The sequence below is a fragment of the Phoenix dactylifera genome, chromosome 2 (genome assembly GCF_009389715.1).
Source record: "Phoenix dactylifera cultivar Barhee BC4 chromosome 2, palm_55x_up_171113_PBpolish2nd_filt_p, whole genome shotgun sequence".
NCBI classification, from domain to species: domain Eukaryota; kingdom Viridiplantae; phylum Streptophyta; class Magnoliopsida; order Arecales; family Arecaceae; genus Phoenix; species Phoenix dactylifera.
The window spans coordinates 910,482-934,919 of NC_052393.1; the positions used below are offsets into that span (position 1 = coordinate 910,482).

The 24,438-nt window shown below is 38.7% G+C and overlaps 3 protein-coding genes across 3 annotated transcripts; all 3 read left to right on the plus strand.

Moving 5' to 3' along the window:
- The first annotated feature begins 315 nt into the window (after positions 1–315).
- LOC120104787 lies at positions 316–1,251 on the plus strand. Its single transcript, XM_039116548.1, has one exon. The coding sequence runs from the start codon at positions 428–430 to the stop codon at positions 1,001–1,003; it is 576 nt and encodes a 191-aa protein (XP_038972476.1). The 5' UTR covers positions 316–427; the 3' UTR covers positions 1,004–1,251.
- A 400-nt stretch (positions 1,252–1,651) lies between these two features.
- On the plus strand, positions 1,652–3,566 carry LOC120104506 (NAP1-related protein 2-like). The gene is made up of 7 exons (XM_039115749.1): positions 1,652–1,690; positions 1,977–2,099; positions 2,218–2,268; positions 2,482–2,553; positions 2,662–2,775; positions 2,863–2,924; positions 3,389–3,566. The coding sequence occupies exons 1-7, from the start codon at positions 1,652–1,654 to the stop codon at positions 3,513–3,515; spliced, it is 588 nt and encodes a 195-aa protein (XP_038971677.1). The 3' UTR covers positions 3,516–3,566.
- Positions 3,567–6,560: 2,994 nt separating this feature from the next.
- Positions 6,561–9,047, plus strand: LOC103708448 (putative wall-associated receptor kinase-like 16). The gene is made up of 3 exons (XM_039115751.1): positions 6,561–7,383; positions 7,476–7,652; positions 7,870–9,047. The coding sequence occupies exons 1-3, from the start codon at positions 6,561–6,563 to the stop codon at positions 9,045–9,047; spliced, it is 2,178 nt and encodes a 725-aa protein (XP_038971679.1).
- The last annotated feature ends 15,391 nt before the right edge of the window (positions 9,048–24,438 follow it).

A 24,438-nucleotide genomic window follows, 5' to 3' on the forward strand; every position in this document is an offset into this window, starting at 1 on the left:
GCGAATTGAGTAAATCTTCAGTCCATCTAGCACTACAACAAAAAAGATTTTTGCCGACTTTGTATTGCCGACGCTAGTTAAAAGCGTCGGCGATTTTTTTTGTTGGGACAGTAACCACCAACGCTTCTGAGAAGCGTCGGTAAAAAAGCTTCCAGCGACGCTTTTTTTAAGCGTCGGCGTCTGGGCGCATTACCGATGCTTATAAGCGTCGGAATATTTAAACACCGACGCTGTTAGGCGTCGGCATAACGGAAGAACATGACGACGCTTATAAGCGTCGTCGGACTTCATTCCTCCCGCATACCCCCTCCCTCTAAAGCCCTAAATCCCCTGACCGACTCCCTCTCTTCTCAACCCTTTTCACCGATCTCATCCATTCTCCTCCGCCGAGCGCTCTCCGTCGTCGCGATGGGGGGAGTCGCTGCTGATGCGGGCGTTGAGCAAGCGGCGGACGTGGGTCTTCCTCTTCCTCGTCGTCTACTCCCTCCTCCTCTCCTCCTCCTGGAACCTCCTCCTCTCCATCCGCTCCTGGTACAACTCGGCGGCCGCCTCCACCTCCTCCCGCGCCGCCGCCGGCTGGAAGGCCCTCTACGCCTCCGTGCTCTACGGAGGGGTCTTCGGCCTGCTCTCCATGGGGGCGGCGTTGGCCGTGGCGGTGCCGGCCACGTTGGTCACCTGGATCACGATCCTCGTGCTGCTCGCCTTCGCCGGAAAGCCCCGACGGGCGCTCGTCGCCGACGGCCGTCGGATCACCGCCGACATCGCCGGTTTCGCGCTCAAGATCCTCCTCCGAGAGGGAAACCTCGTCGCCGTCGTCGGCGCCGTCCTCAGCTTCGTTGCCCTCCTCCTCCGACGGAGACGAGGCGGAGCTGAGGACCAAGGTTTTTGTTCTATCATTGCATCTCCAGAGTCTTTCAGAATATTTCGTCTAAATCATTACATTTTTTTTTTCATAATCTATAAAATTTGGATTTATAGCTGTACCTTGTCTATTTTGTGTTAATGCTTTTTGGTGGATAGCTATATTCTTCTTTAATTCCTGGGATTTTCTTCATTTACTTCTTGCTGTTGTCACTAGAATCCGAGGATAAAGTATGGCCTTGGATGTCTCTCATCTAATTCTATGTAATTCTCTTTTTCTTGGAGTTAACCTTTTCTTTTGTTGCTTTTGATTGACCGAAATTGGTCCATTGCATTGTTATTGCTTGAAGGTCTTTCCTCTGCTCTTTTGGTGTGCTTTTGAGGTTTAATTGTTTTGGATGGGAAAAATTGTGTTACAAGCTCATGACTAATAGATAACAAGATTGTTCTCTTGTATTTCCCTCCTTCCCACCATTTGTGTTACTCGATCTATTGTTCTGCTTCTTTATTTAGCTGACTGAGCTCTTTTTGCTTATTTTTCACTGAAATTGTGCCTCCCGTTATTATCTTGTTTAAAGCATTACTGAATGTTTTGAACTCTGATTTGATAACTCACTGGTGATATGGAACATTGAATGGAGATTTGTAGGAGATTTTTGGCCCAACACATACTCGTATGTTGACAGGGCTTTACACATATGGTGTCTTTTTATCCTTATGTTTGCACCAATAATGTGGCTTACATGTTCTTCATGTGATCTAAGAACTAGATCAGTTTCATGAGTGAACAATGGCTAGGCCTTTGACTGACATGTGGCCTTGCAGTCAAGTTTTAGGCATGTCATGTGGTTTTTTGTCTTTCTCAATGTTGGAGAAGAGAATGGCCAAACCAGCTACCGCACAAAGTGTTCTGAATTTTTACTTGTAGAATTTTAAGGCTCACCAAAATTGTCTGTAGTAGAGTTTCTGTCCAACATAATCTCTACCACGATTTAAGTAGAAATTTCTTTTTTACTCTCATAGTATTTCTTTTTTACTCTCATAGTATTTTTACTTGTAGAGTTGTCGGCCTGTTGCCTGTGTCTGCCATATGCTCATCTCATTCATGACTGTAGGTTAATGAGGAAGCAAGTGATAAAGTTTTGGAGGTGGAACAGAAATATAATGAGATTCGAAGACCTGTCTACATTAAACGGAATGAGATCATCCAATCCATTCCAGACTTTTGGTTAACTGCGGTTCGTAATCTCTCTTTTTTTAGTAATTATATATTTAAGCTACAACCTCTTTTTTGGAACATTCTCATCTAATAGTTTTTCTTTTTTGTATTTCTGTGTGTAATGCTTAACTCTTTAGTTCCTGAGTCATCCTGCTCTTAGCGATCTTCTGACAGAGGAAGACCAAAAGGTATGCATGCTGTTATTTTTGAAACATGCTGTGTTCAAACTAAGTGTGGTGGAAATTGTTACTCCATCCAGAATAAATATATTAACTATATCAATTAGAGATATCATTCTAGGACCTTTGTCAGGTTCTTCTGGATTTATCTGATGTCTGGTATTACTTGGAACCCATTATAGATTTCCAGGTGCTTGTGTTAATAAAGTTCCTTTGATGCAGATTTTCAAGTATTTGGTTTCATTGGACGTTGAAGATTGTCAAGATTTGAAGTCAGGCTACTCCATTATATTTGTGAGATGTTGTTTGTTTTTGACGAAATAGCCATTCTGTTGCTATGAATAAGTATATTCTTGTGATTTATTACCTTTAATCAATTGACTGGGTGTTTGTCATGTATAGAACTTCTCTCCTAACCCATATTTTGAAGACACAAAGCTTGTGAAGACTTATTCCTTCACTGAGGAAGGAGTGGCTAATATAACCGGTACGACTATCAAGTGGAAGGAGGGTATGGTAAGGTTATTATCTTATGCGGTAATCATTGATATTTTTCTGAGTCAGGTATTAGTTTTAATGTTTGTTTCTCATAATATCTTGTAGGAGATTGCCAATGGTAATGGTCATGAGAAGAAGGGAAGCAAGCGACCTTTTACTGAGGAAAGGTTGGCTTTAGTACCATGTAATCTTGTTTTATAAGCAATTGCTGGATATTTAACTGATTTTGTCACGTTGAGTATCTGATAATTTATGATAATTCTGCTGTTGTTGCTTTCAATATTAGGATTATTCATATTTATGTATATCATATGCATATTCTTTCCAAGTAGATCGCCGTTCACATTTCCCTCCTAGTTCTTCTTAGAAGACCAGGAATCTTATTTTTGCTATGGCTATGGCTATGGCATGCAAGCAGTCAAGGACTCCATAGTGCATATACAATGTGTAGGCTGCATATACAGACAATATGCAATTTGTATCAACATCCATGTAGTGCCCCAGCATGAAATCCATCAAAGGCCAGCCTTCTTAAGTCCTTCCTTCAACATGCATATAAATAAGTATCATATTTTTTGGAAGAGCTTAATAAATTTTGTATTCTTAACTTCTTAAGGTTTTTTTATTACAGGTTCCTGATACTTCATCTGCTCGTAGAAATGGTGACTCCATTGATCCCTGAAGCTTTTATTTTGGAGTTTTATATGCATTTTTTTATGCTTTTCGAAGTACATTGCAAATGTAAATTGACAGTATGAATGTAATTTGACAATATGAATGTAATTTGACAAAATGAATGTTTTGATAAATATGTTTGATTGTGCTATGAGTATAATCTCGTTTAGTGTGAATGCTTTTGATTTTGTAAACAGAGTTTTAAAAAAAAAATTTAATTTTTTTTAAAAAAAATTTAATTTTTTTTTAAAAAAATTATACTCTAACGACGCTTTAAAGCGTCGTTAAAATCCCGGTGTTTTAACTATTACCGACGCTTTAAAGCGTCGGTAGGTTTGACTTTAACTACGCTTTAAAGCGTCGCTAGTTACCGACGCTAAAAAGCGTCGCTAAATTGCAATTAGCGACGCTTTTAAGCGTCGCTAAATTGTACGTTACCGACGCTAAAAAGCGTCGCTAATGACCGACGCTTGCCACTGTAGCATAGGCGACGCTTGGGATAGCGTCGGGATGGTTTTTACCGACGCTTAAAAGCGTCGCTAATGGCAAAAAAAAGCGTCGCTAATGCCCAATTTTCTTGTAGTGTAGATTCCTACAACTTGACATATGGCATATTTTGGTGCACCACGAAAGTAACCCAGTTGAGATTTGCCTCCCTTCTACAAGAATAGTTTTCTCAACCAGTTTCATGATAATAATGAGGTGAGGAAAGAAAAAGCTCTCATGTGAATTTATTCTAGGCTAGAGGCATGTAGGCAAATAGAAAATTGCTGTATATTACTGTAGAAAACTTCTATAACATGTTTGTAAAGAATTCACACCAGAATGTGATTATTTGAAAAGGTATAGCTACCATGGTGTCAAAGGTTGGGATAGTGGTGGAGTCCAAATCCTCTTTGCCTTGACGACGTGGGTACAACATGCATCCAATATGATATTTACAAAAGATCAAAGAACTTAGTATCTTCTCACAAGTCTTTTTGGGAGAGGTCCTATGTTGTTATAAATAGTATCAAAATGAATTCGGCCTATGGCCCATGTGGACCGTGATATTTTTGATTAGATTTACGATACTTATAAATAAATTTGGACTCTTAGGTTGGTATGTACTTATTTATACAAGGCTAAGATTGCCTCACGTAAATGCAAAAATTCTTGATCTAAAATTTTTATGCACAAAAAGGTTTTATGTATGTTTCACTAGAAGTGTTATCAATTATAACTTAAAGTGTTTAATATTTAATAAATTAAAAAAAGTAATAAAATAGTATATCCTACATGTTAATGATCAACTATACTAGTACATTAGGTAGAGTGCAGGAGGGACCCGTCCTAATGATATGCAATAGATATCTACTGATACAAGTTCTTTGGAATGGAACAAATAATAAAAAGGTAAAGTAGTTTGAAAATGGAAGAAGCAAGAACAAAGTAAAAAAGAAATGGGAAGAGATTATTTCCCCCTTGACACTTGCTGTAGAAGGTCACTTTTGACCGAAACCAAGAACATGCAGGCATGCCCTTTTCTAACGAGAGTGCATCTTTGTACACTCAAATATGAATCACCTCGCGTAACTTCTAACCAAAACCAAAATCAAGAACGTGAAACTTCTCTGTTTCTTGATGATTGGCTGCTGATTCTTGACACCGCACAGCTTTATAAGTTACATACATATTTCTCTGTCATTCGTAGTAGAGCTCATTTTTATGGTTATTCCATTATAGGTCCAACCTAGTCCCACTTGTGGGCTCAACAGAAAACTTGTTTTCTTCTTTCAAGGAACTTAGCCGAAGCCTTGCATTTGGACGAGTAACATTGACGCATCAACACAGATCGCATCGAAGAAGGACCCAACTCACCCAACCCCATTGAACCAACATGGACTTGACAAAAATTATATACAGATCCATACATATAATATCAGAGAGGTATATATTGTTTTAGGTTTCGTCTATCAAATTTTGCAACTAAAATAATATTAGATCTTCGTGGGTTTTTATTTTTCTCAGACATCCCAAAGTAATTTGACTCTATTTTTTTTCAAAAAAATCTAATCCATCTTCTATCCATGTCCCCAAATAATAGGGTTCTTTTGAAAATCAAAAGGAAAAAAAAAACAATACTCTTTAGCTAATTTATGGATTTTATATATCTTATCTGAAATTCTATTAATGTGCAGTGGAGATTTTTTTTTTCTTGCTAGTATATGCAACACATCTTTGATTTTGGTTTATTAAGCGAAGGAATCAGATGTGGATCTAAAATTAGATTGAAAGGTAATTTAAATCAAGTTGTAGTCTACATTTGGGTAGCCCGACTCAACCTACATGTCGTTCAAGCTTTGGAGAAGGTTTTGGCATCAAGAATTTTAAAGCCTAATTGTCTTAGCTATCATGGTGGATGACCCATAGGTAGTTAAACTTGGATCTTAGTATCATCTCAGTCAAGGTGGCAAATAAATAATATTCAAAAAGAAATCCTGTACTATTCTGAAATGTCAATTAATGCATAGAAATAGAGCAACCGAAATACTACAAATATAGCAAAACTTAGTTGAACCGCATGTTGATTTTAGGATTTTTTTTAAAATTAATCCTCACAATCTCTAATATTTGCGTGTTAGCGCTTGTCTTTTTCTTATTACGGCATTACACATGGAAAAAAAAAAATTATTGACTTAATAGTTGACTGGACCAAGTCATCGGACTGAGAAAGTCGCCGAACGGGATCGAGTGCAAGGGTATGGAATGCCCTCGGACGCAGCGTGGATATCTTTGCCCCATGCGTGACCTAAATGACTTCGGTTGAATAGGTCAGCCTGAGAAAATACCCAGCGCGTGCCTTGGGTTGTAGATGTGATCCTCCTCGTTCCACGTCCCACTCGATCGATCACCTCTATATATTCAGCGGCGCGCTAAGGCATATGTACCAACTCTAACTACATATTGGGAAGACGAGGAAGCATATTGATTTTTTTGTTCATCAAACAAAAAAAAACATCGAATAAAGAATGAGAGTTACATTTATGGGAGAGTCCGGGAGAGGGGTCGTCGGAGGAGTAAAGCCATTCATGGGCGCATGGATGCTGCTGTGCTACTCCCTCTTGACGGTACTGCTCATTGCCGGGATGGCATCGGCATTGAACAACACGCTGCCTGGCTGCCGACCAACATGCGGCAACGTTAGCATCCCCTACCCATTCGGCATCGACCCGGACTGCTACCTTCCTGGCTTCGCACTTAGCTGCAACGACACTGGGAATGGCGTCCACAAACCTTTCTCCACCAACGTCGAGTTCATCAACATAGACTTGCTGGCAGCCCAGGCTAGCATCTACAATCAAATATCCTGGCAATGCTACAACCACACGTCCAACGGTACGTCGAATACCACATGGTATCTAGACTTCATCAACGATCCATACCGGTTCTCCGATGCCGATAACAAGTTCACAGTTGTCGGCTGCGACACCCTCGCGTACATCAACGGGCAGAATCAGCAAGACAGCTACGACGGCGGATGCGTAACGGTCTGCGACAGCAGTAAGAGCCTGACAAACGGGTCATGCTCCGGCATCGGCTGCTGCCAGACATCCATCCCCAAGGGAATCAACTATTATGAAGTGACCTTCGATCGCAACTTCAACAACTCCCTGGTGTGGGATTTCAATCCCTGCAGCTTCGCCGTTCTGGCAAAAACCGACTGGTTCAAGTTCAACACGACTTACATTACTAGCACCGATTTCTATTATACGCATGGAGGGCGGGCGCCCATTGTGTTGGACTGGGCCATCGGCGACGAGCCCTGCGAGCTCGCGCGGCGAAACACAACCTCCTATGCGTGCCAGAGCGATCACAGTGACTGCTTTAACCCCTCCAATGGCCCAGGATATATTTGCAAGTGCTCCAGAGGCTACCAAGGCAACCCCTATCTTGCCGATGGATGCCAAGGTCGATAATTACCTTCTCTCTCTGTGAGTATATGTGTCCTTCTCTCTCTGTTTCTGGAGCTGACCTTTTGATTTGTTGGACTGGGATGTTAGATATTGACGAGTGCGCTCACAAAGATAAGTATCCATGCTATGGGACTTGTACCAACATAGCTGGGGATTACAATTGTACTTGTCTGCCAGGCACAAATGGCGACGCGAAAAAAGGACCCTGCAATCCCGACCAGGGAAGCCACAGCCATCCTTTCTCATCAGTGAAATTGGTTATAGGTAATCCCTCCCTTGGCAAGAATTTCGGTTTCTACCGCTTCTATCAAGTTTCATTAGACACGCATCAGGCACAAACTTCAACTATGCAAAGCATAGAACTAGGCTGCTTAAAAGTTTCAATCTTTCGTTTAGTATGGGAAAGGAATAAACACGAGGGAAACCTCCTTGTTTTCGAACTCATCAATGATTTCTCTATCTGTCTATTTACAATCTCTAGGCATTGTCACTAGCACCAGCTTTGCCTTTGTGCTATTACTATGCATTGCCGTTTCTATGTTACGTGAAAGAAGAAAACTTATGAGGATAAAAGAGGAATACTTTCGGCGACATGGAGGGCGGTTGTTGCTAGAAGAGATAAAGTCGAAGCAAGGTCTTGCATTTAGGGTATTTACCAAAGAAGAGCTAGAGCAGGCAACAAACAACTTTGACAAGAACCGAATTCTTGGAGGTGGAGGCCATGGAACCGTCTACAAGGGAATACTGAATGACAGTCATGCAGTTGCCATAAAAAAATCAAAAATAATTGATGATTGCCAAAAGAAGGAATTTGGGAAGGAGATGGTTATTCTTTCTCAGCTCAACCATAAGAATGTGGTGAAGCTCTTGGGATGCTGTCTGGAGGTGGAAGTCCCTATACTGGTTTATGAATTTGTCTCAAATGGAACGTTATTCCAATTAATCTATGACAGAAAAAGGGCATCCCATATTTCATTGGATACCCGTTTGGAGATTGCTTTACAATCTGCAGAAGCCCTTGCATATCTACATTCATCAGCTTCCCCTCCAATCCTTCATGGAGATGTCAAGTCTTCCAACATACTTTTGGATGACAACTACAATGCAAAGGTGTCCGATTTTGGAGCTTCAATGTTGGTGCCAAAGGATGAAACTCAATTTGCTACACTAGTTCAAGGGACTTGTGGTTACCTGGATCCTGAATACCTACAAACATGTCAATTAACCGATAAAAGTGATGTTTATAGTTTTGGTGTTGTTCTTTTGGAGCTCCTCACTGGAAAGAAGGCAGTTTATTTTGAAGGATCTCATGAAGAAAGGAGCCTCTCATCAAGTTTTTTATCCGCCATGAAGGAGGATCGACTTCTACAACTTTTGGACAATCATATTAAAAATGAAGAAGATATGGAGTTGGTACAAGAAGTTGCTGAGCTAGCAAGGCGATGCCTCAATGTTAGGGGTGAAGATAGGCCTACGATGAAGGAGGTGGCTGATGACCTAGATCGGTTAAGAAAATTCAAGCAGCATCAATTTTTACAGCATAATCCTGAAGAGATTGAGAGCTTGCTTAACATGCCATCAAGCTACACTGAAAATGAAATCTCTAGGTACTACAGTATAGAAAAGAAAGTAGCGTTGGATATAGAATGTGGAAGATGATCTTTATTTTTTTCTTTTGTTTTTCGAAGAAGAGTTGGAGGATGATCATTTGCATAGAATAATATAAGTGTCTACCCCTATGTAAAGGAACTATGATGCTGATTTATATGTACTTGTGTGCGCATCTGCAAGATGCAGTATTTTTAGTTTATGAAATATGGCTTGTTTAAATTATATATTTATGGTTTCATCCTAATTGTTGTTGATGCTGCTGTTGTTTTGCTAATCATCTGAACCACAGTTACAAATTTTAGGCTTTTATTTGAATAGAGGGCAGCTCGAAGTTCGATTATCCATTTACTTAAAAAATAATGGTATCCCCAAAGACAAACTTGAAATATATAGTGCAAAAATGCTCGGCCATGTAACAGGCCCGCAGATGAATAAATTCTTTAAGAAAATTATAATTGTCAAGTATGAACCGGTAAACAAACATCATAATCTATAGTCAGCATGATTTTTGAAGTTCAATTATTTGGCACAACTCCAGCTTATATGCCCATTGCATTAAGGTACTTCTTAGGTTTGGGCACTTTCAAGTGAGTGAGCTTCTTATAAATTTCTTTGAAATGATTACCGGTACTTTTTTTCATATTTTACAGAACATAATTGGACCTATTAATGCATCTGTTTTATTCAGTGACTCTACGTGGGAATAAGATGACCTGATCTAATTCGACCCAATGTCTTGCAAACGTGAATTTCTATTGGAATAGGACCACATTGAATGCAAAAACCTCCATAAGTATACCCTTGAGAGTTAATAATAAAAGATGTCCCACCTCCCTTATCTTCTTAGTAAACTCAATGTGAACACATATAATTTAAAACCTTCATAAGCATTTATAGAGGAAAAAATGGATCGTCCAGCCCACAACTAAAAGGCCATCCAGTTTCGGCCCAGTAAACATTAACAACGATCGGTTGAATCTTCACCTCGGCCCAGGGTCAGCTCGCCCTCGGAAATCCGCCGAAAGCTCCACCAACTCCAGATGTTCGCCGACCCCCCCCCCCCCACCAAGTTCGGGGTACCTCCGGACAATCGCCGACCTACCCGCAACATACGCTCCGACCCTCGAGCTCGGAGCGCTCTCCCGAGCATACTTTAGAACCCGAAAAACCGAGTTACTCACAGTATTAGCCAAGCCGACCTCGACAAATGCATGACGCGACTACTTAACGAGCTCGGCCTCGTCAACGACCGCACCCATGTGCGGTTCTACGCTCACCTACGTGGCCGTACTCCACCACACTGCTGTATCATATCTCCATAATCGGCCCACGGCAGTCAGACGGCACCCTGACTACTCCGGCAATACCCTGCTGTGACTGTCAATGCCCTACCATTCTCAAGAAGGGGCTGTACCGCACATCACTAACCTACCTGAGCTGCACGCCATCCGGCTCAGAACCATACCCCCTCATAATGGGGGCTGATAGTACCTTCGTCATCTGGGCCACTCCACCGAAGCTATAAATAGCTCGGTCAGGTAACTCCTAAGGGACCTTTGGCTGGACCAAATTTATCCACTCTAACTTGATCGTCGGAGGGCCCTCACCGGAAAAATCGGTGAGGCTTTGTGCAGGTCCGCGGCCGTCGCGCAGGAGGTGGTCCCCGTCTTTCCATTTCCAATAATGGCGGCTCCCTCGGCTCCATTGGTATGGTCACCCTCGGGCCAGATTTGAACTACAACAAGCACCTTTGAGAGTTAATTATAAAACAATGTCCCACCTCTCTTATCTTCTTAGTAATATAAGAAAACTTTTCCATTTGAACTCGACACATGTTTGCACTGTCTTTTCCTGATGGGATAGGGATTTCATCTTTCGCATGAAAGATGGTTTCACCACCCAAATCCACTATTAGATCGTCAACTAGTCGCTTTAGGATATGTGCAAGTGGATGCATGATGAATTCGGAGCGCTCTGAGATCTATGCAGTGGGTGATCCTTCATGTGAAAGAAAGTGGATCATCCCTTGTTTTTTTTTAGTGATGCTCTTAATTGGTTGATTCCTTGCATAGTTCCTCGTTCCGTCTTTTCTAAGGAGCTCTCCCTTAAAAAAATTCTCGTTCCAGTTGCTACAAAATGCCAAGCTGCATCTGCTCTTCATCTTTGGCATTACATGAGCAGCTCTCTTGTTTTTCTTTCTAGAAAACAATGAACCAAGAGTGGCGAATGGAGTGGATCCTCAATCTATCTAGATTCCTTCAACTTGATGTATTTTGATGTGCCGATAAAGTAACACAGTTGAGATTTACCTGTTAGGATCTGTGACATGCCGCTGAAAATTCAAAAATTTTCAGATATGCAGCGGAAAGACAGGTGCATATCCCGTTCATCGCATGAACGTATTTTAAAACCTTTTGTAGATAGATCAGGATTAAATTCTTATTAAATCATTTTAAAATCATGATTAAGAAGATCAGATCTTCACCTTGTGCGGGTAGATGGTCTCCGCAAATCTGATTCACGTGGTATTTGATGAAGGTTCAGTGGATGCCGCACACGCATCCGGCTTCTACATATATCCACACGAAGTAATGATTCGATCGAAGCCTTTGGATCTTCCCGGGGTGCTAGCTCCCTTGCAGAGATGGCTATAGATGGCTGAGATCCTCTCCTTTGAATCAACTCTTGATTGCCTTGAGAAGAGGAAGATGAAGAAGGAATCTAGGAAGAAGAATAAAAGGCCCTTCGCAGCCTTTTCTTTTCCATACGCTAGAACCAAGGAAGAAAGACCAAGAGGAGATGAAAGCCTCCTCTTCTTTTCTTCTTGCTGATGGCGGATGAAAGGAGGAAGAGAGGAGAGATCTTCACGGCTGAAAATGAAGGGAATTCACTCAAAAATTCGCAGCCCCTTGACCCCCTTCTTTGTTGGTGTGTGGATAAGGATGAGCTCCTAAATTTTAGGAGCTCATCTTTATCCCTATTTTGAATTCAAATAGGAGGGGCATGGCCCCTCCTTTTTCCTTCACGCCACCAGCCAAGGGAGAGGTATGGGCCCCTCCCTCTTCTTCCATATGGTCAGCCCCTAGTTGATCAAATCAAGTAGGGAGGGTTGGGTCCAAGGATGGGTCCAATCCTATTCAAAATAGGATTATGTACACCCATTTTAATTTCTCCAAATTCTAATCCAATTAGAATTTAATTGAACCATGACTCTATTGAACTCTTCAATCCTAATCCAATTAGGAGTCTTTTAATTAATTAGATTAAAATTAAAATTAATTAGGAGTTAAGAAAATCCTAATCTAATTAGGACTTATTAAATTTCAGCCCTAAGGCAATTAGGACTTTAGAAATCCTATTTCAAGTAGGACTCTAATTTAATTGAAATCATAATCCAATTAGGACTCCAAGGATCCTACTCCAAGTAGGACTCATGATCAAGTCCAATTAATTAAATCAAATTAATTAAATTAAATTGCAATCCGATTACAATTATTCCTTCTTCAACTCACTAACTCTTAGCGGGTTAACCAATTATCAATCAAATTGATTATTTGTGATTTCTAATCACAATTCAACCATCAGACCGGTCAATACCTCTAATGTGTGTGACCCCATAGGATCTATTCTGACTGGTAGTGAGATATATTGCGATCTCTATCACAATATCATTGAAAACTCCTTTCAATGGGTTGAAACAATTCCAACTCAACTCACGAGAGATTATCGACCATCAAGATGATCCCTGTGAGTCTCACCATCCACCAGTGACACCTAGCAGTATGTAGTGGCTACCCAGCAGAATAGAATGATGAACCTCTAGGTGCAGTTATCATATGATACAGTCCTTCTATCGTGGATCCCTACAGACCGGAGGTCATGGATAACTCGTCAAACCCCGTCGTCCGTCATATGTCTAGATTTATTCGACTTGAGTTCGATAGTGGAGAAAACTCTTTCTCCACTGTATATTACTGCTCTGGCCAAGGTCTTAGAACTCAGTCTAATAAATCACATAGGATCACTCCTCTTCTATCAAGGTCGATAGATTCCATGTAAGTGCATACCCTACTCCTACAGTGAACCTACTGCAGCCAATCTACACTACAAGGACCCATATGACTAGAGACCATGTATATGTATAGTCAAACTACAATAACCTCACTGTGAGTAGCCGAAGCGCCGCAGGTCAAAGGACCAGTCACACTACTGCAACATCAAGCAAGTCACTGACGAGTGGATAGACATTCAAGTGACTTCTTGTCTTGGTCATGCTCAGTACCTTTGTTCTCTAACAAGCACCTGCACTATCACTTCAGTGTCCCTACACTATGGACTCGAGTCTCGTCCATCCATAAGGAAAGCGATCTGTGCACTGATCGGATCGATCACCGTCCTCATGATGATCCATTGATCAGGAGCATTTAGAAATTAATCACCAATGATACATGGCTCAAATTCTCAACTCTTGAGAATATGTATCATTATCTTATTAATTCCTTTGGACGATTCATAGACACATAAACAATATGAATGAAAAGATGCCCTTTTATTATTCAATAATAAAGTCAAGTACAAATTTATGTTCCAGAATTAATAATGTGTCCGCCAGATTGGCTTCTAGGGCATACATCTAACATTACCTCCTTTCGATAAGCATGGTTATCTCATCCAGCTTTATGATAGTAATGAGGAGAGGAAAGAAAAAGCTCTCATGTGGACTGATCGTAGGCTAGAGGGATCTTCAATTCGACTTTGGGTTAAAGGATCTTAATTTCTTTGTTTTTTAACCTTGGGGTACCGAAGGAATAAAAACGAACCTTACACCATGCGGGTCGGCCAAACCGCAACCCCATCCGGCAATTGCTTGGCATTTACTCCTGCTAACGATTGACCGCTGGAGAAGACCCAGCAATGGAGCAAGTCCTCGGACGGGAACGAGTGTGTCGTTTTCCGGAAGACACGAACGTTGTGCGGATAAGAATGGCCGTCAAGGCCCCAAGAAACGAGGGATCGCGTTGAACGCGTCCTGAAAACACCATCAAGTGAGAACGTTGAGCCGGTCCGACTAGCAGCTAAAGCACTTGGTTGTCACCACAAATTAATGTCGCATTCATCTCGTGATCTGAATAGGGATGGAGTGAAGTAAAAATCAAAATAGCTAATTTTTTTGACGTGTTTAATCCCTAACTGAAATCAAAATTAAATTAAAAAATTAATTAAATATTAAAGTATTTTAAAAAATTAAATAATTAAAGAGATATATTTGGAAATTAATTTTTTTAAAATAAATATGATAGAATAAGATTTAAATATTAAGAAGATAGCTCGGGTTAGGTAATGGGAAAGTGACTCCACCCAACCAAATAGATGGTCGTCGAACGGGATCGAGTGTATCGTTTTTCGAAAAACGAACGTTGTGCGGATAAGAATGGCCGTCCAAGGCCCCAAGAAACGAGGGATCGCGTTAAACGCATCTTGAACACCATCAAGTGAGAACGTTGAGTCCGTCCGACTAATAGCTAGTGCACTTGGTTGTCACGACAAATTAATGTCGCATTCGTCTCGCGATCAGAATAGGGATGGAGCGAAGTAAAATCAAAATAGCTATTTTTTTATGTGTTTGATCCATAACTGAAATCAAAATTGAATATTAAAATATTTTAAAAATTAAATAATTAAAGAGATATTTTTGGAAAATTAATTTTTCTAAAATAAATATGATAGAATAAGATTTGAATATTAAGAAGACAGCTCGAATTAGATAATGGGAAAGTGACTCCACCCAACCAAATGTATGAAATGGGAGTCACTAATTTATCCAAAGTTTAACTCTCTATCTAAATATGTGCAATAAGTCTACAATACGTCACCGAGTTGGATTTGTCTCCAACTTGCATACTTGACTCAAGGGCTCACTTTGTCCACCCATAGTTTCTGCATTAATCACCACTAGATAATTAACCCAGGTAATGCATATAACATGAGCACGTCTGACTATTTGTGCCAATCATGCTCAACATCCATTGTTGATTGATGCAGAACCAAAAGTAGTTACTTACTCGGATGTTCTAGTGCAACATGCAAATTAGAGAGGAATTGAGCACAAGATTGACTTAGATTGGGATTGGGGGATACCTAATTGATGCACATCAGAGGATCAAATTTAAACAACATGCATGCCTTGTTGATATACGCACTAGCATATATGGCTAGGGTACCATTCTTTAATTTAGAAAATATACCTCTCCTAAAATATTATTTATTAATTGCATAGTCATCTAAAAAATATATTTTTATTAATATATGAAATATTTTATTTTATTAATAAATACTTTCATTTATTTTGAATAAAATATAATTTTTGTTAATACATTAATATATTATTCAATATTATTAATCTTTTCAGAATATCATTAGCAAAAAATATTGTTATTTTTACTAAAATATACTATTCTTATCATTTGTGTTATTAATATCATTAATTTTGCTATTTTTACTAAAATATTACTAATTTTAATTAATGTGCTACAATATTATTGTTTTGTATAATGTTTATATCAAAGAAACTCTTTTCATGGTTCGGCAGTCCCATGCATGATAATTTTTTTATGTGATAGGCCTCCAAAGATGGCAATTAAGCCCATTTCACCTCAATTTTGACTCTGCTTTGGCTTTTTCCCCTTGCAGTTTGTGGTGCCGTTACGCCCATAAGGCCTGGCAAGTTGAGAATAGCCAGCTCTGCACTTCCGATTCAGTCTTATACCGTCCAAACTGATATCTGAGGCTTCCATATTCCAACCATGGAACCCACTACTAGAAATCAAAAATTACTTTGTTTCCCTGAGGAATAAGAAATCCCTAATAGTTAGTCCTACAAGGAGGAATCAAATTACTAGACGTTCAATTTCTTAAAAGCTTCCTCCTTTTTGATACTTATCATTAGGCCCATCTTCTTGCCCTGAGACAATTATTATAAAAATGGATATTAAATTCCGCTACGCATAAACGACACAAATCCATTACAGGCTTTCAAACATTTCAAGCCCAAACCAGCTTCTTCCACCATTTAGCTGTGAAGGTTAAGACCACCAACTTTCACTAGAGTGATGTGCATTTCTAACTGTTCTTGCTGGAAGACATATATCCTGGCTGCTGGTTAGAGGGAAAAATTTATGACTGTTGCTGAAACTTGTTGCACCTTCTGCTATGCGCCGAAGAACCATTTATTTCTTCTGGTTGTCTTGATAAACAGGCATCACATAGCCGGCAACACGATGTTCTGAATCAAACTCAAAAAGCTGACCTTTACGATCATATTTATCTGCACCAACTCAGAGTAATCAAAACGTTGATTAGAATAGCAGACATGGAAACATTGATCATGATACTCGGCTGTGAGGACGCTTCACTTAAGTGTGTCCTCTGGGCTTTTTCATTAGAGCAATCAAATCACCAGAGGCCTAAATTATTGATTGGCTAGAGCAATGACCAATAGCCATTTTCACGCTGGCCAACGGTCGAGATTAACCTAACCATAGCATATAAGCTTCATATAAGCATCACCAATATTAACAATGTGGTGGGAATGTCTGCGCGTAGTTACATCTCCAAGTATAGATTTGATCATGAATATTGAAATTTTTATATTGTTGATGTGCAAAAAGAATTTTATAACATTATTATGCATCATATTACTTGACGCTATGTCATCTCCATATTAAACGACAAGCAACGCAAATGATTTATTAGAAACTATTTTTGTTTGTTTTAAGCATGCCTTGTACACTAGTTTGAAACATTCAAACAAGGTCTATATATAATATTCCCATGGATGGTGTTGGTCTCTGGGATGGACGAGTCGAGAAGCTCCCATGAATCCGAAATTGAAGTGGCGTCATCCATTCTAGCGTTCTAGGCTTAAAGCTCAATCCAGTAAACCTACCTTTAAGTTTCATTAAATTCTCAAGGGAGGGAACCGAGTCGACAGTGAGGTGGTAAAGCTGAGAAAATCAGGTGACCAATTCCTCGGCGAGACTCGGATCGGGCCAAGCTTAGGAAATAGGAATCAAGTCATATGTAAACGTCCGGCCTGGCCTAGGCCGGAGGGAATCCCTTAGCCCAGTTCGGACCGAACTGATATTCTTAAATTAAATAATAAATAACATATTGTTATATCACTAAAAAAATATTATATTACAATAATTTATCATCATTTTTTTTAAATATAACTCCTATATATAATATCTGCTATTTTATTTGGTACATATATCGGGCCAATGTCTTGTTATTTCTTTTAGATTTTCATTAGCCAATTCGTTTTTTTTTTAACTCTTTCTTGGTGTATGTCAATTTATATAAGTTATTGTGAAGAGATGTATGATACCCTGTCCATAGAAATTCCTTTTTCAACTTTTGATGTTTTTCTTTCGCGATTGTTAATCAATTGACAGGGATACGGCAATTGCATTAATTGCTCATGCTTACAATTTCCCCTGCATATATGTTTTAAATTATTCTATCGTGCAGGTGTCAAAGGATATTAAGTATGCTGATAAGCAACCTATCGTCCCATGGGGACCTAGGTATTCTCTTCTCTTTGTATAACATTAGAAAAATTTCTTATTTACTCATTCCGAGTGTTAAAGAGGTAGATAAATTATATAAATGCTATGATCTCATTCTGATTATTTCATCTATATCCATTATACACTGTTGATATTTGCTGCAAAATGAACTAATCTATCAATTATTAATCAGTTCCAATTCATTAGTTGAGCTGCTAAGTTGTAAAATGATTGATTACTACAGATCTTGACGATTTGTTCTATTGTAGAAGTTCTGCTCATAATCTTTTTCTTTGTAATGTAGATTATGCTACAGAGAGATATATGGAGCAGATGGCTTTGGCCTTTCTTTTCCTTCCAGAGAACTTGCTCAAACATTCCTCATAATTAATTCCATTTTAGTAAAACATTTCTTTTGAATCCTAGATATCACTCTTTCAGAATCCTAAATTTCTTGATTTCAGCTTGTATCTTGCACACTGGGTTAATAAACCAATTCACATGCTTCATTAGCCAATACTGCTCTACGAAGAATGCCTATAGTTAATGCCGAACAAATCATATGATGACTCCAATAACCCAAACACCAAGACAATTGATATTTGTAATAATTTCGAAATGAAAGAAAAGAAGTGCTTTTAAAAACACTCTTTTTTTTCATTCAACTAGTTAATCTCCCCCCCAAAAAATGATCTAATTAAGTAATTATTGCTTTTACAAAAAAAAAATTGATGTTGTTTCGAAATGCAAAGATTAGAAGAGCGATTGATAATAACGATCCACATAAAAAAGCCTGAAACATGTGAAGCATTTTGTAGATGCAAGCTACAATCATGATAATTATGATTAGAATTAAGAGTTAAGGAAGTTATTACCTTAGTGAATAATAAGTTGCAATAATAATGCATCTTTATCCGCCTGATTTTTAATTGGTAATAAACATAAATTTGAATCTGTTCTTTTGCTGTGACAATTTCATATGTTCTCCTCTACTCAAATGATACAATTGTGTGGGTTTTGTTACTTATAATTAACTTTTGGTCAAATATATTTTGTAAAATAAGAGTCTAGATTGGTTAGTCAAGTGAATTTGGCTACCCATTTGGTTTTTGATAGCATATTTCAAACATAGAGGGCTATAATTAGGTTAGTGCATGTAATTCTCTCTCATAGATGAAGTTCTCACTATAAATCTGATTGTATAAGGTTGGGGAATGTTGATTTGCTTGCTCTATGTTTAATAAACTGAACATTCATAAAATCGTATACAAATTATAAAATCCATATAATTGTTCCAGAGAAGTAATAAAGCATGTCAATTACTACAGACATAATGAAATGGAATTAATCAAATTGTTTGATATTGAACCTTCCATAAATTTGTAGCCAGGTTTAAACATTAATTAGGGTTTAACCACGAGGAAGAGATAGAGAGGGAGAGGAAGAGGAGATTGGAGCACTCATACTAATGGAGATCAAACTCATGGATGCTACCGATGGAAATAGGAGATGCCCATCTATTTTTTTGTTCTTTCTTTCATAAGGGTCCCAACATTGGAGGGAACTCCTTAATCCTAAGGGTTCTTTGATCGAAAAGGGCAAAAAACCAAAACACGAGCTCAAGCAAGCTGATCTGTTTTGGGCACATTGGAACTTAACATGTGTGGAACTATATGTGGAGCCTTGGGGCTCAAGTAAGCTCTTTAAGTGGGGTTCACAACCAAGTCAATTTTTTCCGTGGACTGGTGGTCATATGGATCAGTCCGCTCTCTTCTTACGTATTGGCAAAATCAAGTAAGCTCAAGTTAATTACAACTTTGACTAGTGATCTTAAGTCAAATAATGTTAATGGTTCTATGACCTAAGTTCACATAGGCCGATGAAGCCTAGGCCGACCTTTTTACTCTCATGAGTCATGTTTAATCCGCAAGGGTGTCCATGGGCTGATCAGGCCAAGGATCGAATCTGCAATGAGATTAACAATCTCATGGCTAAGTTGAATAAGGGCCAAACAAGAGTGCTCAACCTGAAATTAACCAAACTACTTAAGTTTGTCGAGGCAATGTTCTAGACCAGATTGGATTCAAGCAAGTCTCATTTCAGGCCTGGTCAAGTCGGGCTCTATGATCGAGAAGGATCACCATACTTGATATGGACTACTTTGTACCATTTTAGCCACTATAGGTAGGGTTGAGTAGCGTCCATGAACAAGATTTGTCATATCGGGAGGCCAAGCTGTAAGCGAAACTTCCGAAAGTCATAACTTGGTCATATAACGTCTAATTGAGATGAATTTTTTTTTAAAAAAAATCGGATAATTTTTTTAGAGTTACAGTGTGATGCCTTGTCTATAGGAGGTGGCGCCCTTAGCGATTAGACCGAAATTCCATCGTTTGGGCTCTGAAACGGGCTGGTCAAACTGAAAATTTTCTGGAAAAAATTTTGACCGGATGTATCTCTCATCCGAAAAGAATCAGGCAGAGCGATAAAAGAAAAAATTGATGTAGAAGTCGAGATCTACCTCTTGAAGAATTTTAGCTTTTTCAAGTTTATTTCTACTAGTCATATCTATTTTAGGAAGGCAGGTCTTGTTAGAATTAGAAAGAAAAAATTGACTCGAATTGTATAAGGGTGAACCTCACCATTATAAATAAAGGTTGTGTATTTTGGTTTAAGAATCATCAATGAAAAAAAATAAGACTTAAATCATACTTTCGCAATTTAGGAGACTTAAAATCTTCTAAATTTAAAGTTTATCATTATTTAGTGACCACTGTGTAATCGTCGTCACTCCAAAACTAACATTTAGCAATCACACTTTCATTGCCGCCACTAAGAGTGCCACTATTTTCTCCTTTAGTGGCTACCTTCTTATTGAAGCCACTAAATGTCCAACTTTTTTTTGAGGGCCTACTTCAGACACCACTGCAAAGGGCCATTTTGTGGCCGCCATTCTTTAGCCGCCACTAATAGTGATCATTTAGTGTCCATCACTTTGTAGTCGGCACTCAAAACCTCACCTTTTGTGGGAGTCGGTAATGGCAGCCACTGAAGAGAATCAACCACTTCTAAATGTTCAAGTTTTTGTAAGAGTTGTGCCGCCACTAAATATTAGAAGCCAGTGATAACGTTCTTTATGATTGTCATAAAAGTGATCTATTTAGTACCTATATACTACGACCGCCATTAAAACTGTAAACTTTTTGCGGACCATAGATGACTGCCACAAAAATATGATATTTAGTGGCCATTTAGAATTGGTTGCCACTAAATATGGAACTTTATGTGGCAGTTATTTATGGCCGTCACTAAATGGCTTCATTTAGTGACCAATATTTTCTAGCCGCCACTAAAAGGCTTCTTGTATGGTGGCTATCTCTAGTTGTCTCTAGAAATACTATGTAGTAGGTAAAATTTTATGGCCGCCATTAAAAGAGGTCACTAAAATCTTTATCGTAGCAGGGGCATATAGTTGTTCACGTTAACTAGGCACGAATAGCAACTTGAAAATTGATACGCAATGTGAAAATTCTTGATCTAGAACTTTTTTGCTCAAAAAAGTCTTATGCTTATTTCAACAAAAGTGTTCCCATTTTTAACTTAAAAAATATAATAAATATAATATATCCTAGTCTATGTGTAACAGATGTTGATCTTTTATCGGACTACTGTACTAGCTAGTACATTAGCAAGAGCACAAGAGCGATCCGTCCGAATGATATTCAAGAGATATCTACTAATACAAGTTCTTTGAAATGGAACAAATAATAAAATGGAAGAGATTGTTTCCCTCCTAACTCTTGCCGTAGAAGGTCACTTCTGTCACTCTCGTATTTGAGCTCATTTTTATGGCTAATCCATTACAGGTCCAGCCCAGTCTCACTGGTGGGTTTCGAAGAACTTATCCGAAAACTTTGGGTCTGGACAAGTAACATTGACGCATTAACACAGGCCTCAAACTCTAGTGGCCTAGCTTTGTTTACAAGGTGGTCGAAAGACCTGAACAAGTAAACAGGTCCTCTGAGCCACAGATATCAAGCACTCTGTAGTTAATCTAAATCTTAATCTTCCTCTCGCTAGTAGATGTAGGCAAAGGTTTTATCGCCTATTTCAAACAGGTTTGCGCTAATTGGTTGCCAAAGCTGACGAGGGGCATATGAAGATACTCTATGGGCTCGTTTGGTTCGCGGGAAACATTCTCTCTCCTAAAAATATAATTTCTGGAAAGCAAATTCATAGAAAGAGAATGCCAGGGAAACGACTTTTGGCATGTTTGGTTGATCACGGAAAAGTAACAAATTTCCAAAGTACTTATGTTGGGTTGACCATCCACTTTCCTGAGAAAGTTATATATAATTCCTATTATGTCCTTAATAAAAATTAGATCTTTAATGCTTCTTTAATACTGAAGGGTCTTTTTGGAGGAAAAAAAAATGAAGTTACTCTTGGCTCATGGGAAAGTAACTTTCCCACATTTCTCATAGGAAAGATTTTTTCATTAAATGTGGGAATCATATTCCATAGGAATACAACTTTTTCGTCTCTCTTCTTTGAAAACTCCAACCAAACAAGAGGCATCTTATTACTTTTTTTGTCGACCAGACTTTTTTTCTTTCTTGTTCCGTGAACCAAACGAGCCCGATAGGAGATGTGGCCGCGTTAGTGATTCCAATTACAAGGATTTTAGTGTTGGGCCTGGCCAGCTAAAGATACCATGTTTCGGCCAGTTATTTCGTAGCTCGGCCTTTAAGCTTCGGCCCGTTTCAAGTAGAGCCCCTTCTCGGCAACAGAACGGGTAGCTGCAGAGCAGCGAAGAAGGACCCAAGTCGCTCAACCCGATTGGACCAAGATGGTCTAGATTGGACTTGACAAAAATTATACATAGATCCGTACTTATAATATATCAGAGAGGTATATGTTGTTTTAGGTTTCGTCTATCAAATTTTGCAAGTAAAATATTCTTAGATCTTCATGGATTGTTATTTTTCTCATACATCCCAAAGTAATTTGACTCCATTTTTTTTTCCAAAGAAAAATCCAATCCATCTCCTATCCATGTCCCTAAAAAATAGGGTTCTTTAGAAAATCAAAAAAAAAAAAAACAATACTCTTTATCCAATCCGGATTTTATTTATCTTATCTCAAATTCTATAATTTCTTATTAAATGTTGTTTTAATGTGTTGTGCACATTTTCCCTGCTAGCATATGCAACACATCTTTGAATTTAGTTTGCTGAGTGAATGAGTCCAATTTGGATCTAATATTAGATTGAAAAGCAATTTAAATCAATTTGTAGTCTACATTTGAGTACCCTGACTCAACCTACATGCCATTTTCAAGCCTTGGAGAAGGTTTTGGTGTCAAGATTTTTAAAGTCTAATTATCTTAGCTATCATGGGGGATGATCTATAGCTAGTTAAACTTGGATCGTAGTATTATCTCAATCAAGGCAGCAAGCTAATAAAATCCAGGAACAAATTTTGCAATATGCTCAAATGTCAATTGATGCATAGGAATAGAGATAGCAAAATACTAGCAAATATAGCAAAATTTGGATCAACTGCATGCGACTTTAGAAAAAAAAAAATTAGATTAATCTTTGCAGTCTTTGGTATTTGTGTACTAGTGATCATCTTTTTCATGTTTGGATGAAGAATTTTGCAAAGTTCTTTGTTCGTACTATCAGGTCCATTCACTATCAATATATATATATATATATATATTAGGCCTCAAAACTAGCCAGCTCATTTGCATCACTCGTTGACCTATTACTTTCTATAACATTTATGCGTGTGGGTGTATATATATAATATCTTAGGCTGGGCCGGACTGAGTCAGGCTATTTTTCAAATTTTTCAGGCCAAGTTTGATTTTTTGATCGGTCTGCTTTTTTTTGCACAAGCCCATCCCACAAGTCTGTTTTTAGTGCCCAAGCTGCTAAATTTTGAGCTGGATGGGTCACCTAGCCTGTGATCAGTATAGATACCTACTTACCATCTCAGAGATATATATATATTATTTTAGATTTTGTTTATCAAATTTTGTGATTAAAATATTCTTAGTCCTCCTCTTCAACGAAAAGGTAAGATCAAGAAGATCTACGTGGGTTTTTATTTTCCTCAGACATGCCAGAGTAATCTGACTTTTTTTTTTTCAAAAAAATCCGATCCATATCCTTAAATAATTGGGTTCTTTTGAAAATTGAAAAAAAACGATGCTCTTTATCTAATCTGTGGATTTTATATATCTTATCTCAGATTCTGTAATTTTTTATTACCAGATTTTTTTAACGTGCACTGTACGTTTTCCTTGCTAGTATATACAACACATCTTTTACTTGAAAAAAAAAAATACTACACATCTCCAACTTTGGTTTGCTGAATGAGTTAGACTTGGATATAATGTCGGACCTAAAAGCAATTTAAATCAAGTTGTATTTTACATTTGAGTAGCTAGACTCAACCTACATGTCGTTTAGGCTTCTTTTTATTTTTTCTTTTGCTAGACCGGGTGATTCATACAACACGTGTACGGATGCACCCAATAAAATAGGAAAACAAAATATCACGCAGCTCTCGAGGCAGCTCCACATTTTTCGCCCACAGGTTGCTACTAGCATAGTTAGCCACGTACGTGGCCATCCAATCCACAGCCCCGTTGGCTTTTTTAAACACATGCTTCGCCTGGACAACCCCTCCATCCCTCATCATCATCCAGATATCGCGAATCAAGGGACGGTCAGCAGCAACGATCCTCGGACTCCCCTGGATCCAGCTGATGACCGTAGCCGAATCATCCTCCAAGATGATTGAACTAGCTGAGAGCACACGTTGAGCGTGGCGAAGATCCGCCCAGGTAGCTCTCAGCTCTG